A 12,894-nucleotide genomic window follows, 5' to 3' on the forward strand; every position below is an offset into this window, starting at 1 on the left:
CTTTGTGAAGTCTTAACTCCAAAACCTTCGCAATCATTCTGCAGCGCAATACTGTTACGCGACGTTCTATTTAAAAAAAATGAGGTGTTTTATAATTATGGCGATTAAGTAGTGATATCTGTCGTATTTTTTTTTTTAAATTAAATAAATCAGTAAAGCCTATCTTTTGTTTTTTTGTTTTGGATTTTGTTTTTGTTTTGTTTTGACTTTTGAGAAAACTACGTCTTCTCCATTATGTATTCAAGTAGCCGCTCTGATCTCTTCCCCAAAAAACCCCGATGGAAGTCATCACCGCCTTGGCTTCAATCCCAGTAGCTCTACACGCTCCTTGTCTCTCCCTCACACCCTCTCTGTCCTGCGGTCGCTTCCTCTCGATTAGTCGCTCCTCACTCCCCACCTCTCTCTCCCACGGACGTCGCATCTCGGTAGCCTCTGCCTCTTCTTCCCCTCTTGGTGAGCGTTCCTTCTCTATGATTTCTCTTTTCTTCCCGTTACTCGGGTGATTCATTGTTTTAATGGGTCTGAGTTTTATCGGCATTGCGGTGGGCATACGCTAGATTCGGCAAAGGAAGGAACTTGGTCGTTCCACCACTTCCTGCCCTTTTTACTTCTTTCGTAGGTCCGACGAGGTTCGTTATGAGAACTGTAGTATTGGGTTTCTTGCAGAATTTGATTTTGGAGGTTTTATTTATGGACCTTGGAATTATCTCGTGCCAATGTCGCATAGGTAGCAATGTTTTGCTGTAGTTATTAATCACAAAATGAGATAACAATAAGTATAGCATTGTTCCCCTCGGAGGAAGCATTGCCTTTTCTTTTCTTTATTTATTTATTTTTGTGCATCTCATTACTATGTTTTAGTCTTATTGTGAAGAACCTCCTTTATTTGACAAATTTGCAAATGAACTGCTTGTACATTTTAATAAGGGTAAATTACATATTATCCCCTATAATTTACATATTTCTGAGATTAATGATCATTTCTTAGTGATGACTGCATTAGTTTCAGTTCAAATCATTAAGTTTAGATCTTACTGAATCAGAAAGAGACTCGCAATTAGAAATATTGAGAAGTTTGATATCAACGCTCTGATATCTTACATTTTGCGAGTGCAGAATCATCCAATGATGCAATGGCGAAGATGTCTTCCTCCAGTGTTACTGGGGAGAAGGATCTGTTGATCGTGGGGCCAGGGGTACTTGGTCAGTTAGTAGCTGAGAAGTGGCAACAGGTTATTGCAAATTATGTTAAGATTCTTGAACAATTGACCTATCGCATATGAAGCACAGATACGATAACTGGATATGGAGATATAAAAATACAAATACAGGGATACGACAAATTCTTAAAAGTAGGATATGGATATGGTATGAATACACCAATAAATAAATAAATAATACGTTTTCAATTTGTTGTCAACCAATATAATATACAGTAAAAAATAATTATCTTAGAAATGATAAGATAAAAGGAAAGAAAGCTACAGATTTAGTATCTACATGCCTAAAACTTTAAATAATATTGTAATAAAAACTTATCGGAAACTCAAAATATTAGCAAAACGTTGAAACATAGTTCAATTATTAATCTATAATTAATTTGGATCTTTAAATTTTAAATGGCCTTCAAATTATATGTTTAATTTATTATCTAATAAACAAAGCCTTAAAGTATCATGAAAGATTGGATAATTATATAAAGTATATGTTTTATATCATCTTTCAGCAAAGAAAGAAGAAAAAAATGATAATTGGATGATCAAAAAATGTATTAGAGCCGTACCCTACTGTATTGGAAAATTAAAATTATTATTTTTTAATTCAAATACTTCTCTAGTTGTAACCAATATGTATTGGGCTGTATCAATATCCAATACGTATCAGAAACCAGTACGGAGGGGAAAATGAATTATTCTTGCTTCATAGCCTATCATACATCCTTACTCTAAAAGATGATTTTGTTTTTCTTTTTTGAACTTTAAATATCTCTGGTTACTATATTTTTATTAGTATGAATTGCTGTTGAAGGAGATACAGCTGGCTACTTAAGTACTCTTGTCATTTAATGAAATTTTGCTTCATTCATTTGTTAATTGAATTAGTGTGGGAGGAGCATCTTCCTTTCTAAATGCATGATTAATCCTTAAATATTGTAGAAACATGAACTTCTAAATTCACCCACATACTAGATGTAATTAACAAGTTCTCTTGCTTCTTGTTGATATTCAATTATCTATCCTGATTTCACCAAAAAGACTTATTGTGTAGTGATAAAAGTTAAGCAAGGCAAAATGTGGAGTATTATTAAGCGAACAACAATTTAATGGTTAACTTGAATATAATATCTAAGAAAGAATAGGTGGAGACATGGATGCAACCATGTAGGGGTGAATTACGTTGAACAATATCTGATCCATCTAGTTCTTTGTTCGAGCATTGCGGGATATGGACTTGGATTTTCCTATCTATCTCAATAGATTTGTATCAGTGTCAATCTTATCCACATGAGAATATAATTTAAAGAATTTTATCCAAATTTGTGTTTGCATTGTCATATAGTTTAAAATAATATGAAATATTGAAGTGAGGACATGCTTTTTATGTATTTTTATGTCAATAGGTGCCCTGCTTCTATTATGTAATTTCTAACTGTGTTGCACATTACAGCAGTGCTACATTTATTGTAGCTTTATAAATTCAATAAGGATACATATGTTACCTGATTCACATCCTTATCCATATCAAGCAAATATTGTTACCGAGTTTGCTATCTATATACTATCCGTAACCTTGTTCATAACAGAGAAGAGAAGTGGACATCGATATTATTTTGGCACTACCTGATCAGTATCCTATCAGTTTTCATCCCTACATGGATGGTATTTGTATTTTACTCTATTACTTTCTTATATATTGAGAATACAATTTATCTTTCTCAGTTGCTTTGCATATTGTCTCACTCATCGGAATATTTGGGTGAATTTTGTTCCTAACTCCTTAAAATACCAATCTTTGCTCAAATAGTCACATAGATCACAAGGTTCATTAAAGTGACTGAAGGACTTCATATTTTTCTCTGTTAACAGGAACATCCAGGTTGCAAAATTTTTGGCCAAACAATGAGTACAGATCATCATAATGAATTGATTGAAGTTGGGATCATTCCCTCCTTAAGGGGTTCAACAACTGCTCAGAAAGTTCCATATGTTATTTTTTGTGCTCCGCCATCTCGCACTGAAGATTACCCTGGTGATGTCAGGTAAAATATGTGTTGAAATTTCAAGAGATTTTCTGTCCTGAAACATATTGAATGATAGAAGATGCAACACCTTTTACCATATTTCATACAATGTGACATCTAGACCTGTAGCTTTCTCGTGCCACATGCCATGCTTCTCTTTCTTTACAATCTTTCTTTACTCATTTTTTTAGTTTCCTTTTGCCTCATGAGGTTCTCTGCTAATGTTAAGGTAGACAGTGCTTGCTCCTTACATCACAAAGTGCAATAGCCAATTATTCTGAGACAACCTCTATTAGGAGGTAGTGATGGAAATAAGTTGAATATGTTATTATTTTACCTTCATTTGGATTATCCCATTTAAAGGTTTACACATGAAATTGGTGTCTGATGAGTGATGACCTGAAGTTTAGAAAGTTTGACTGATGTCTTAAGTTTAGCAGGTATCAACTAAGTTATACATGTATCAGAAGTTGAATATGTTTGGTTTCCATGTGTCCTTCATGTACAGACATAAACAATTAATAATACAGATCGTTTTACTGTTTTCAGTGTTAGTTAAATATGTGCATAACAGTGGTCACTGGCTATACACATAATAAGCGTGCATTGAAGTATTGAACATTAAAGCTGAGTTTCATTTGAGAGTTTGATGTATGGCAGGTATTGTGAAGATTGTATTGTATGGGATCTTCTAGCATAGGGAAAATGATACTTGGGCTCTTGAAGATTTCCAAGTATAGTTTTGCATATGGCCAATTGGACAATTACAAATATAAATCCTTGTGAATGAGTCATGATAAGGAATCAATTTTCTCTGGTCTGCTGATTCATCTTTCTTGGGACCTGAAGCAGAAGCCTGTACTATGAATGTTCTAGTGCTCAAATATGGGATGTAGTTGAGCTGCCTTATACATCTGGAGATCCTTGTGGATCCCTGGCAACTGGGGGCAGCCTGTACTATGAATGTTCTAGTGCTCAAATATGAGATGTAGTTGAGCTGCCTTATACATCTGGAGATCCTTGTGGATCCCTGGCAACTGGTGTAACATATTCAAATCAGACCACGAAGTTAACAATTTCTCAGGAACACAATTGGCCTTTTAATAAATTTGTTGCTCACAAAAGAGGAAGCAAATTTAGGTGAACTCAAATATGTCTTGGCTGAGAATGACAGAACAAAATCTTTGGAATAGTATACTGTTCACTAGTGACCTAGGTAACCACTTTTGTAGGTATTTACAAAGCTTTTTCTCAACAAAACAGTGGCCATCTAGAGCACAACTCCGCTGATCCTATATAGACCAGCATACTAGTGAAATTCTGTACTTCATTTCATGCTATCAATAATAAATACTAGTTTGGAGTAGTTTTAAACTTTTAATGATATATCTCCATGTTCCACTGGTTTTACAACTTCCTGACACTGTCAGTTGTCCTTTTTAAGTATTCTTTTGCCTTTTATAGTAATTTCAGTGCAATGTACAGTAGTATCTATTCTCTGAGATATCTCCTGTATCCTGTCATCCTATTTATAAATGAAGAAGAAACCTTATACATGGGTAACATGCTTAGTTTCAACAAATATCTGCAGATTAGCAGCATCGAATTGGAGTGGTGAAGGTTCTTTCCTGTTTACCTCCAGTACTGCTGCTTATGATCAGAGTGACAATGATTTGTGTGATGAGGTGTACATCTTGTTTTAAGTATTTTCTTTAATTATACCATTTATTTGTCTTTAACTCTAAAAGAAATTAATACCTTTCTAAATGTACTGGTGTACAACTTTCTTGCAGTTCATAGAAAACTTGCTTACATCATTTTGCAAAATCTTGAGCAACTGGCATTTAAAATGCTTTTTAAATGTGTTCTATTTTGTCTTTCTGATTGGATGGAAGATCCAAAAGGATCTTTTGGTGAGCTTAGAAGGGTAACTTTTGATCTTATTGAGAAATAAAAACTTTGGTCATGAATCTTTATAGACAAACCGTATATCATTTTCCCTCAACTACTGTTACACAATTGGAGGGAAACATTTTGATATTACAAGATTGACCCTTTTCCTCTTTCCAGTGTCATTTGATAGAGTTATCCTTCTAGGTATGCTTGATTCTTCTTGATGTGAAGATTACCCTAGTTTGTACTTCTGTGATCTTTAAATATATTTTCCTCTTGGCTAATTGTCTTTGTTCTATTTCTTTGTGTTTTCTCACTTGAGATAAAAAAATGAGTCGCAATATGAAGATTCAAAGGTGATATTCAAGGGAAGTTGAGACTAGTTATTTTTCTTACAGATGATAACCTATATTCTTAGGAAGAAGAAACAGTAGTATAAACTATACTATTCATTGTCAAATTAGTAAAGAATGAGCTAAGTCCAGAAAAATGTACATAGCAGTAACCTTTAAGTGAGCTTATTTGATAAAAGAAGATCAATATTAGAAGGATTCTCCTGGCATATATGTAGACTCGTGGGATAATTTGATTGTTAGGTCCTCTGCCCTGCTTAGTGTTAACTTCTCAATGTTCAGACCTTGTACAGAATCAGCACATACCTGTTTCATGTAATAGGTTGAATAAAGAGGTTTTTTTAATGACCAATTCGAAGATAAATGCTTGTTAATCTTGGTAATTGATGTTTTTAATGTTGCTTTTGTAATCGTAGAGATAAGAGTGTGGTCCTGGTTAAGAATTCCAAAATTTCTTTTTTTTTTCTAAGTTCTGAACCCTCAAAAAATGGAAATATCCATATTTCTATTACATTTTCAATTATGCACTATATCTACCATCATCTTAGAGAGATGCATTGTGATTCTATGGAGTATGTGTATGTGGATCAAAATACAGTTAGATTGTAGCTCTTCTTTCACCAATCTTCCTTTTGTGTGAAAAACTACATGTATATGTACCTGCTGATAAAGAATCATTTCCCTTTCCAGTCTAATTACAAGAAATAATCTAACCTGACTTCTAGTTGATATCTTTAGCTTGTTAGATCCCAAGAAAAGATTATCCTTTTGTTACTTCCTTTCTGCTGTTTACATAAGTTCAACATATAAAATTCAGATCTAGAGTTTTTACTATATAGACTGAATAAGTGAATATGCTTTCTTTTATTTCTGTATTAGAGGATTATCAAACTAAGTGTTTTCCATTGAACATTCTTCTCTTAAAAGTGGTTGGATTTCCTTCTCGAGTTGCTCTGGCGTAGGCGACTCCAAGGCGATTTTTGTTTTTCTTGCTTCCTCTCTCCCTCATGTCGAACCCCCCTTGACCTCCTGATCGAATTGTGCTGATCTCCTCTCCTACGGATTTTGACTTGCGGCCAACGACGAGCAGCCCTTGAGAAGGCTGTTTATGTTCCTAGGACTTGGGCTCAAGTTGCTTGTGGCAATGATCCCTCTTATTTACACCACCAACCAAAGTAGTCTTGGACGATCCCAAAGCACATATATGAGATGATTAGTGAAGACTTTCCGAATTAGGTGGATATTGGCTTAGTAACCAGAGGAGGGTCTTGAGGAGGGTCTTGAGGAGGGTCTTGATGGGTAAAACATCTAGTTGTCCAATTAGGGTTGCCGAGTCGGTTGACCCAAGCACTTGTCTGAGTCGTGGCAAGTGCCTAACCCAATGAGTTGAAGGGTCCCCACGCAAGGATGGCCGTGCCGGTCGGCACTTGCCGTGCTAGTAAAGGCACGACACTTGGCACCGGGTGTGCCAGTGGCAGACCCCCGTGCTGAGCCGTGCCGACCGACATGCGTGCCGTGCCGGTCTAGCACGGCCACGTGTCGTCCGGCACAGCCTTGTGCCGATTATGTGCCAATGTAGACTTTTTAAAAAAAAAGTCTATTTCCATCAATCTTTATCAAATCAACTTTACTTTCTTAACAAACATGATATGACATGTAGAACCCATTTTTTTTTTAAAAATTCTTATTTCCATCAATTAACTTTTGTCATTTGTCATTTTTGAAATGATAACTTATTTGTCATTTTTTTAAGATTGGAATGACAATTCATTTGCTAGAACTAGACAACCACAAAGCTGAATTTATCAGAGACAGAAGAAAGGAAATGGACTATCTCAAGCTCAATATGATTATAGTCAAATGAGGGAAGGATTTGAGTCTATAGATAGCAGGACATCAGGAGAGGTGCGCCCACATGATGATATGAGTTCATCATCATTACCATCATATTAATCACACCCACTAGAGCCACAACACCCTTATTATACTCCATATCCATAATCTGCATATGCTTATAGTGTGTCTGTGCCTATACTAGTCATTCCTGTGTATATTCAATATCCATATCATATCATTGAAGAATTACAAAATTCTTATTTCTATGAAGACTATATGAGACGTTATAACGAGCAATATTATTAGTGGATAAGTTTTGAAGAATATCGACAGTATTTAACGCAATATTCTCATGTTATTCGTGTGCTAGCAAATGAAGTCTTTGATCCTCCTTGTGTTTCTGTGTTCAACTAGATATTAGTTTTAATTATTGAACTATTATCAATTATGTATTGAATGTTATTATGTGTTCAATTATATTATAGAGTATCCAATCATATTATGGAGTGTTTAATCATTAATATTAATTTAAATGAATGTATTCAATTATATTATGTGTTGAATAATATTTATATTCAACTGTTGGTTTATCTTTAATAAAATAGGTTATTTACAAAAATAATTTAAAGATAAAATATTGTAATGTAGATTTTAAATTTTAATACATATATTTAGACAAAGAAAAAAATTAAAGAATGACATACCAAAGACCCAAAAACATCTCTAAATATCCTAAAAAAATTATTAAAAATATTATAGGGGGCGTGCTAGTGGCACAGGGGGGCATGCCGAGGCGTGCTGCTCGGCACGCCCCGTGCTGATGGTGGCATGGCCATCACTGTCCCCACATGCCAAGCACGTGCAAGGGGTAGGTGAATAGACCCAGTCCTCGCATGCCAAGCACATGTAGGTTGTAGGTGAATATACCTCATCCTCTATTTTCTCGAATCTTGTTTTGACGCAAGTTGATAGGATGCCTCTGGATTTGTTTGGGAAACAATTGGCTATTAATGGTAGTGATGAGGTGGCCTTATCGTCTGATATTGTTGATGCGATGGGCCTAGTTAGGGGTGGCATTCAGTTTGTGTTAAGCAGGTTCAACGCAGGTCAGATTTGGGTTGGCTCAACTTCACCTTAATATGATTATGATCCCGACCTGATTATTAAACGGGTTGCATTTGGTAGATATAAACACTATCACGACTCGAAATCAAAATCATAATCGGCCATGTACCTCAAACGCTTGAGATACACAAAATCTTAACTAATATTTTCTAAGTCTACAATGACAAGAATTAATGCAAAAATTTAACTTCGATAAATTTAATCAAAAAAATAATGGAATAAACAATGCCACTACTAATGTGTCTTTAATCAAACTGAACTAACAAATAGTTTAAACATACAGATAAAAAGAATTAAAGGTAAAAAAAAGGTAGATCCTAAATAGAGGTGGGGTCTCGGTGCATTTTGCTTAGTCGCCGCACTGACCAGTACCTGAAAGCCATAACAACCATATGTTTTAGAGATTGTCCTCAACCACTAATTAAATGTTCTTCAAAACAATAGCTCTAGATCCTAGTTTCAGTTGATGCCTATCTTAACCCTAAATAGATCCAACCTAGGGAATATTAATAATTGATGTGCCCAACTAACTAAACTCTGTCGAAACTAGTTGAAATGGATTCTTTTCAAGTTTTTAATTTTTACTCTCTATTTCTCACATATATTCTCCTCCCATCCTGACACTTCACACTGAAATCATCCAACAATCAATCTGATGAGCTCTTTTGGCTACTTCACGCTTGGGTGAACTTGGGCAAGTGTTTTTTTTTTCATTTCTCTTCTCTTTCTCCCCTCTTTAAGTCTTATTTGCTATAGAACAATAGTGAAAAATATTTCACTTCTACAATATTAATTTACAATCATAGAAATTTACTAGGCATTACAAGTTGCACAATCTTCATCATAGTTTTGAATGAGTACTTTTTTAAAATTTTTAGGCTTCATATGTGAGTAATTTTTATTTCTTATTTTTCATCACTTTTTCTAAATATTTAGAATTTTTTCTATACTTTTAGATAATATTTAAAATTGTGTAATAAAAAAATGTCCAATATGATATGGACGGCCGATACGATTGATACGACCAATACATATAATTTTTTCGGACGGTTAATTTCAATCCCGATTTTCGGAATCTTTGGCCCTTGCTATTGATACTCGCTTTGTCCACTTCAAGCCTCTGCGGTCCTCCCTCAGCCAAAAGGCTTGAACCTTGCAAACCATCGGCTATGGGCTTAACTAAATTAGCATTGATGGTGCTTTCTCTCCCAACTCGACTTGGGCAGAGGTCGGTTTCATTGCTTGCTCCGCGGATGGCAGTCCCCTCCTTGTCGGTGCAGCTGGTTGCAGTGCCATCGACCCCTTGCACACAGAGGTGGAAGCCCTGCATTTTGTTCGGCTTAAAGCTCAGGACTATAAGCTCACTAATCTTACTATTGAGATGGACTCCAAGTCTTTTGCTCAAATCATCAATTCTAGATCAGCTGCTCTCTAGAAATGGAAAGTGGAAACACATTTTTAATGATATGTTCTCTTTGTTTCAGGCTCTTGCCATTCGTTTTGTTACCTACTGTTATAGGGAGGCTAACTAGTGTGCCAATTGGTTTGCTGACCTGGGTAAAGATCAATCTTATTCTTCTGTCTAGCACCATTCAGTTCCTTTTGCTTTTCTAGATCTCTTGTATAGGGGCATGGCAGGAATCTGCTTGAAAAGTTGACATGCTTTTGCGCCCTTTTTTGTGGTAATACTATACTTTTCTTTCTTATTGAAAGAAAAAAAAAACATTCTTCTTTTACAAGGAGGTTATGACCTCTAATAATTTATCAGCACTTGATAGATACTTCTCTTTCTTTTAGCATGACTTTCTTGAATAAATAATGGATTTCTATCCCATGTAGTGTTCATGGCTTATTCTTTCTTCGTGTCACCAACCCTAATGGAACCATGTCGCAGTAGTCATCACATAAAGAGAAATATGATCTCATTTCTGATGACTTCTAATATAATTTCCTCATTTATTATGTGCAAACTTCTCATACTGTTCTGGTTTGATCTGAAAGTGCTATTTGAATCATTTTATTAGAATATTAGATACTAAATATCATGGCTGTTAATTGATTATTAGTTTATCACGAGTTCTTTATTCTGTTTGCAAGCTTTTATTACCATTTATCTTATGAATCACTTAAGGTTGTCTCCTTGATTCCTCCAAAGTAAAAAAAAAGTAAAACTACTAGACTTCATATCTGTTGCAAATTAAGAACTGCTTTTTTTTTTTCCTAACTGTTTAGATGTTATTGTAGGATTCTTCAGTTGTGCCAATTGGTAGGAGTCCTCGGACCGATGTTCTTTTAAAAGCAGAAAATACAGTTTTGGAGGTTGGAGGCTGTGTTCTGAGGCTAGCAGGGCTTTATATATCCTTTTTGTGATTCTATTCTGCATGCTCCTTTTAAGACACATATTAAGAAACGAGAAAAAGTAGAACGGCTAGATTCTGTTTCCATATGGGACTACTTGTTGATTGCTTTCCCTTGTTTACACTTTGTCCTTCATTGTCTACACAAAGCAGATAGAGGTGCCCATGTCTACTGGTTGCGGAAAGGAACTGTGGATTCTCGTCCAGATCATATAGTTAATCTTATTCATTATGAGGTAAAGTAATTCTATCCGTAGTGCTGTAAATAAGATCCTTGTTCTTTTTAATCTACTTATTTCTTGGGATTTCTTGGTAATGTTTTCATTTGTCAAGCATTCACTGCCATATAGGTTAAAATTGCAGCATCCTGGTAGAATTTCAGCAAAGCATCTAGCTTTCTGTTTTATGAGTTCTGTCTAGTTGCATTGCATTCAGATAGAACTCCAACAGGAAACTATGCAGAAGGGGTTATTTTTATTTTTAATAAATGATCACTTTCTTTTAGAGGTGAAAGTGAAACATCTGACCAGCATGACCATTCTTGGTTAAATGTAGGACAAGAGATTAGTGCACTACAGAGGGGCTCTATATAAACTAATGAGATCTGCTCTAGTTCTTTTGTATCAGTTTGTGGGATGAAATTGGTGTATTTTCAGTATTCCATCTGTAGCTTTTGGATGTTTGTTGCTTTACAGGATGCTGCTTCACTTTTGACCGCAATCATGAAAAAGAAGGTTCATGGACGTATCTTCTTGGGTTGTGACAATCATCCTCTTTCCAGGTCTCCCCTAGTTCCCTTGCTCCTCCTGCCTATTTAACTCTTCCAATAAACAAATAAAGAATTATTCACAAAGTAAAGAATTATCACATTTCTTGTTGCTCTCATTTATGAAGTTCACATAGTGCATGATTTATTTTCTTGCAGGCAAGAAATGATGGATTGTGTAAATCAAAGTGGAAAATTCAGCACGAAATTTCAGGGTTTCACAGGCAACATTTCAAACTTTTTTTTTTCTCTGCCTTGTGAGAGATAGAACTCTCTTTGAGGTAACTCATATGCTCTTAATTTCAGGCACTGATGGCCCTCTGGGCAAGAGGATGAATAACTCAAAAACTCGTGCAGAAATTGGATGGCAGCCCAAATATGCAAGCTTTCCTGAATTCCTTGGGCTAAGAAACTAAGGTCCTCTATTGTACTTCTTTAACTAATTTTACTGGGTTTTAAGCTAGTTTATAACCTATGAGTGATTATTAAGATTAGCATATGTACCACATCATGTTGACCTGTGAATTCTAATTGTAGATCTTATCAGCGGGAAGTGAACTAAGCTGTCTCTTATACGATGACTTCTCCTTTACAGAATTGGGTGATCATCAAGAAAGTGCCTCTTGGTGGTTCAATTAATGGACCCTATGAGAAATATGAACTATTGCTATGGATCTCAGTTCTTTCTATTCCTTTCCAGAGGCAGCTTCCTTCGGACTACAGATTGGTCTTTGCATCTTCTGTACTTGTTTATAAAATAGTTGTTGTACATGTTAAAACTACTTCCCATCTGGAAGAACTAACTATTCAAATTTAAATTTCTTATTTATTCATCGACTTTGTCAACTATTTTCTCATTGTGACTTGCTTTTAAATTTTAGGATAAATTACAAATTGCCCTCTGTTGATATGCCTAAAATTAAACTACTCTCTGGAATTTTCATTTGTACTACTTTGCCCTATGTGGTTGAAACTAATGTGAAGTTAACTTTTCCATCCAAACTAATGGAGAAAGTGCAAATTATCATAATATGCTTATGGTCAATCCCATTGTTTGAGAAAATATGAGCTACACTGATTAAGCTCTTATCAAGCCGAGCTTGATCAAGCTAAGTTTGGCTCGGCTCAACTCGATTAACTCTTCAAGCTAACAAATCTAGCTCGGCTCGGCTCATTTACAGCTCGAGCCGAGCTCTATTTTGACAGCCCTAGTTCTGGTCTAGAAACATTTTATACTCATCCAAATGCACAACTACAACTTTGACTTAGATTCTTCTGTGAACAAAAACAAAGATTTTTTTTCTACAATATTTATGTCATGCA

At 35.3% G+C, this 12,894-nt stretch overlaps 1 protein-coding gene across 1 annotated transcript; it reads left to right on the plus strand.

Moving 5' to 3' along the window:
• Window positions 1–204: 204 nt before the first annotated feature.
• Window positions 205–12,404, plus strand: LOC140798407 (uncharacterized). Its single transcript, XM_073152219.1, has 10 exons — window positions 205–453; window positions 1,117–1,232; window positions 3,087–3,259; window positions 4,833–4,926; window positions 10,693–10,801; window positions 10,950–11,041; window positions 11,501–11,586; window positions 11,731–11,795; window positions 11,878–11,988; window positions 12,109–12,404. The coding sequence occupies exons 1-9, from the start codon at window positions 279–281 to the stop codon at window positions 11,985–11,987; spliced, it is 1,020 nt and encodes a 339-aa protein (XP_073008320.1). The 5' UTR covers window positions 205–278; the 3' UTR covers window position 11,988; window positions 12,109–12,404.
• Window positions 12,405–12,894: the final 490 nt, after the last annotated feature.

This window comes from Typha latifolia, chromosome 12 (genome assembly GCF_019914945.1).
Source record: "Typha latifolia isolate L0001 chromosome 12, TyphaL0001v2, whole genome shotgun sequence".
In the NCBI taxonomy this organism is placed as follows: Eukaryota; Viridiplantae; Streptophyta; class Magnoliopsida; order Poales; family Typhaceae; genus Typha; species Typha latifolia.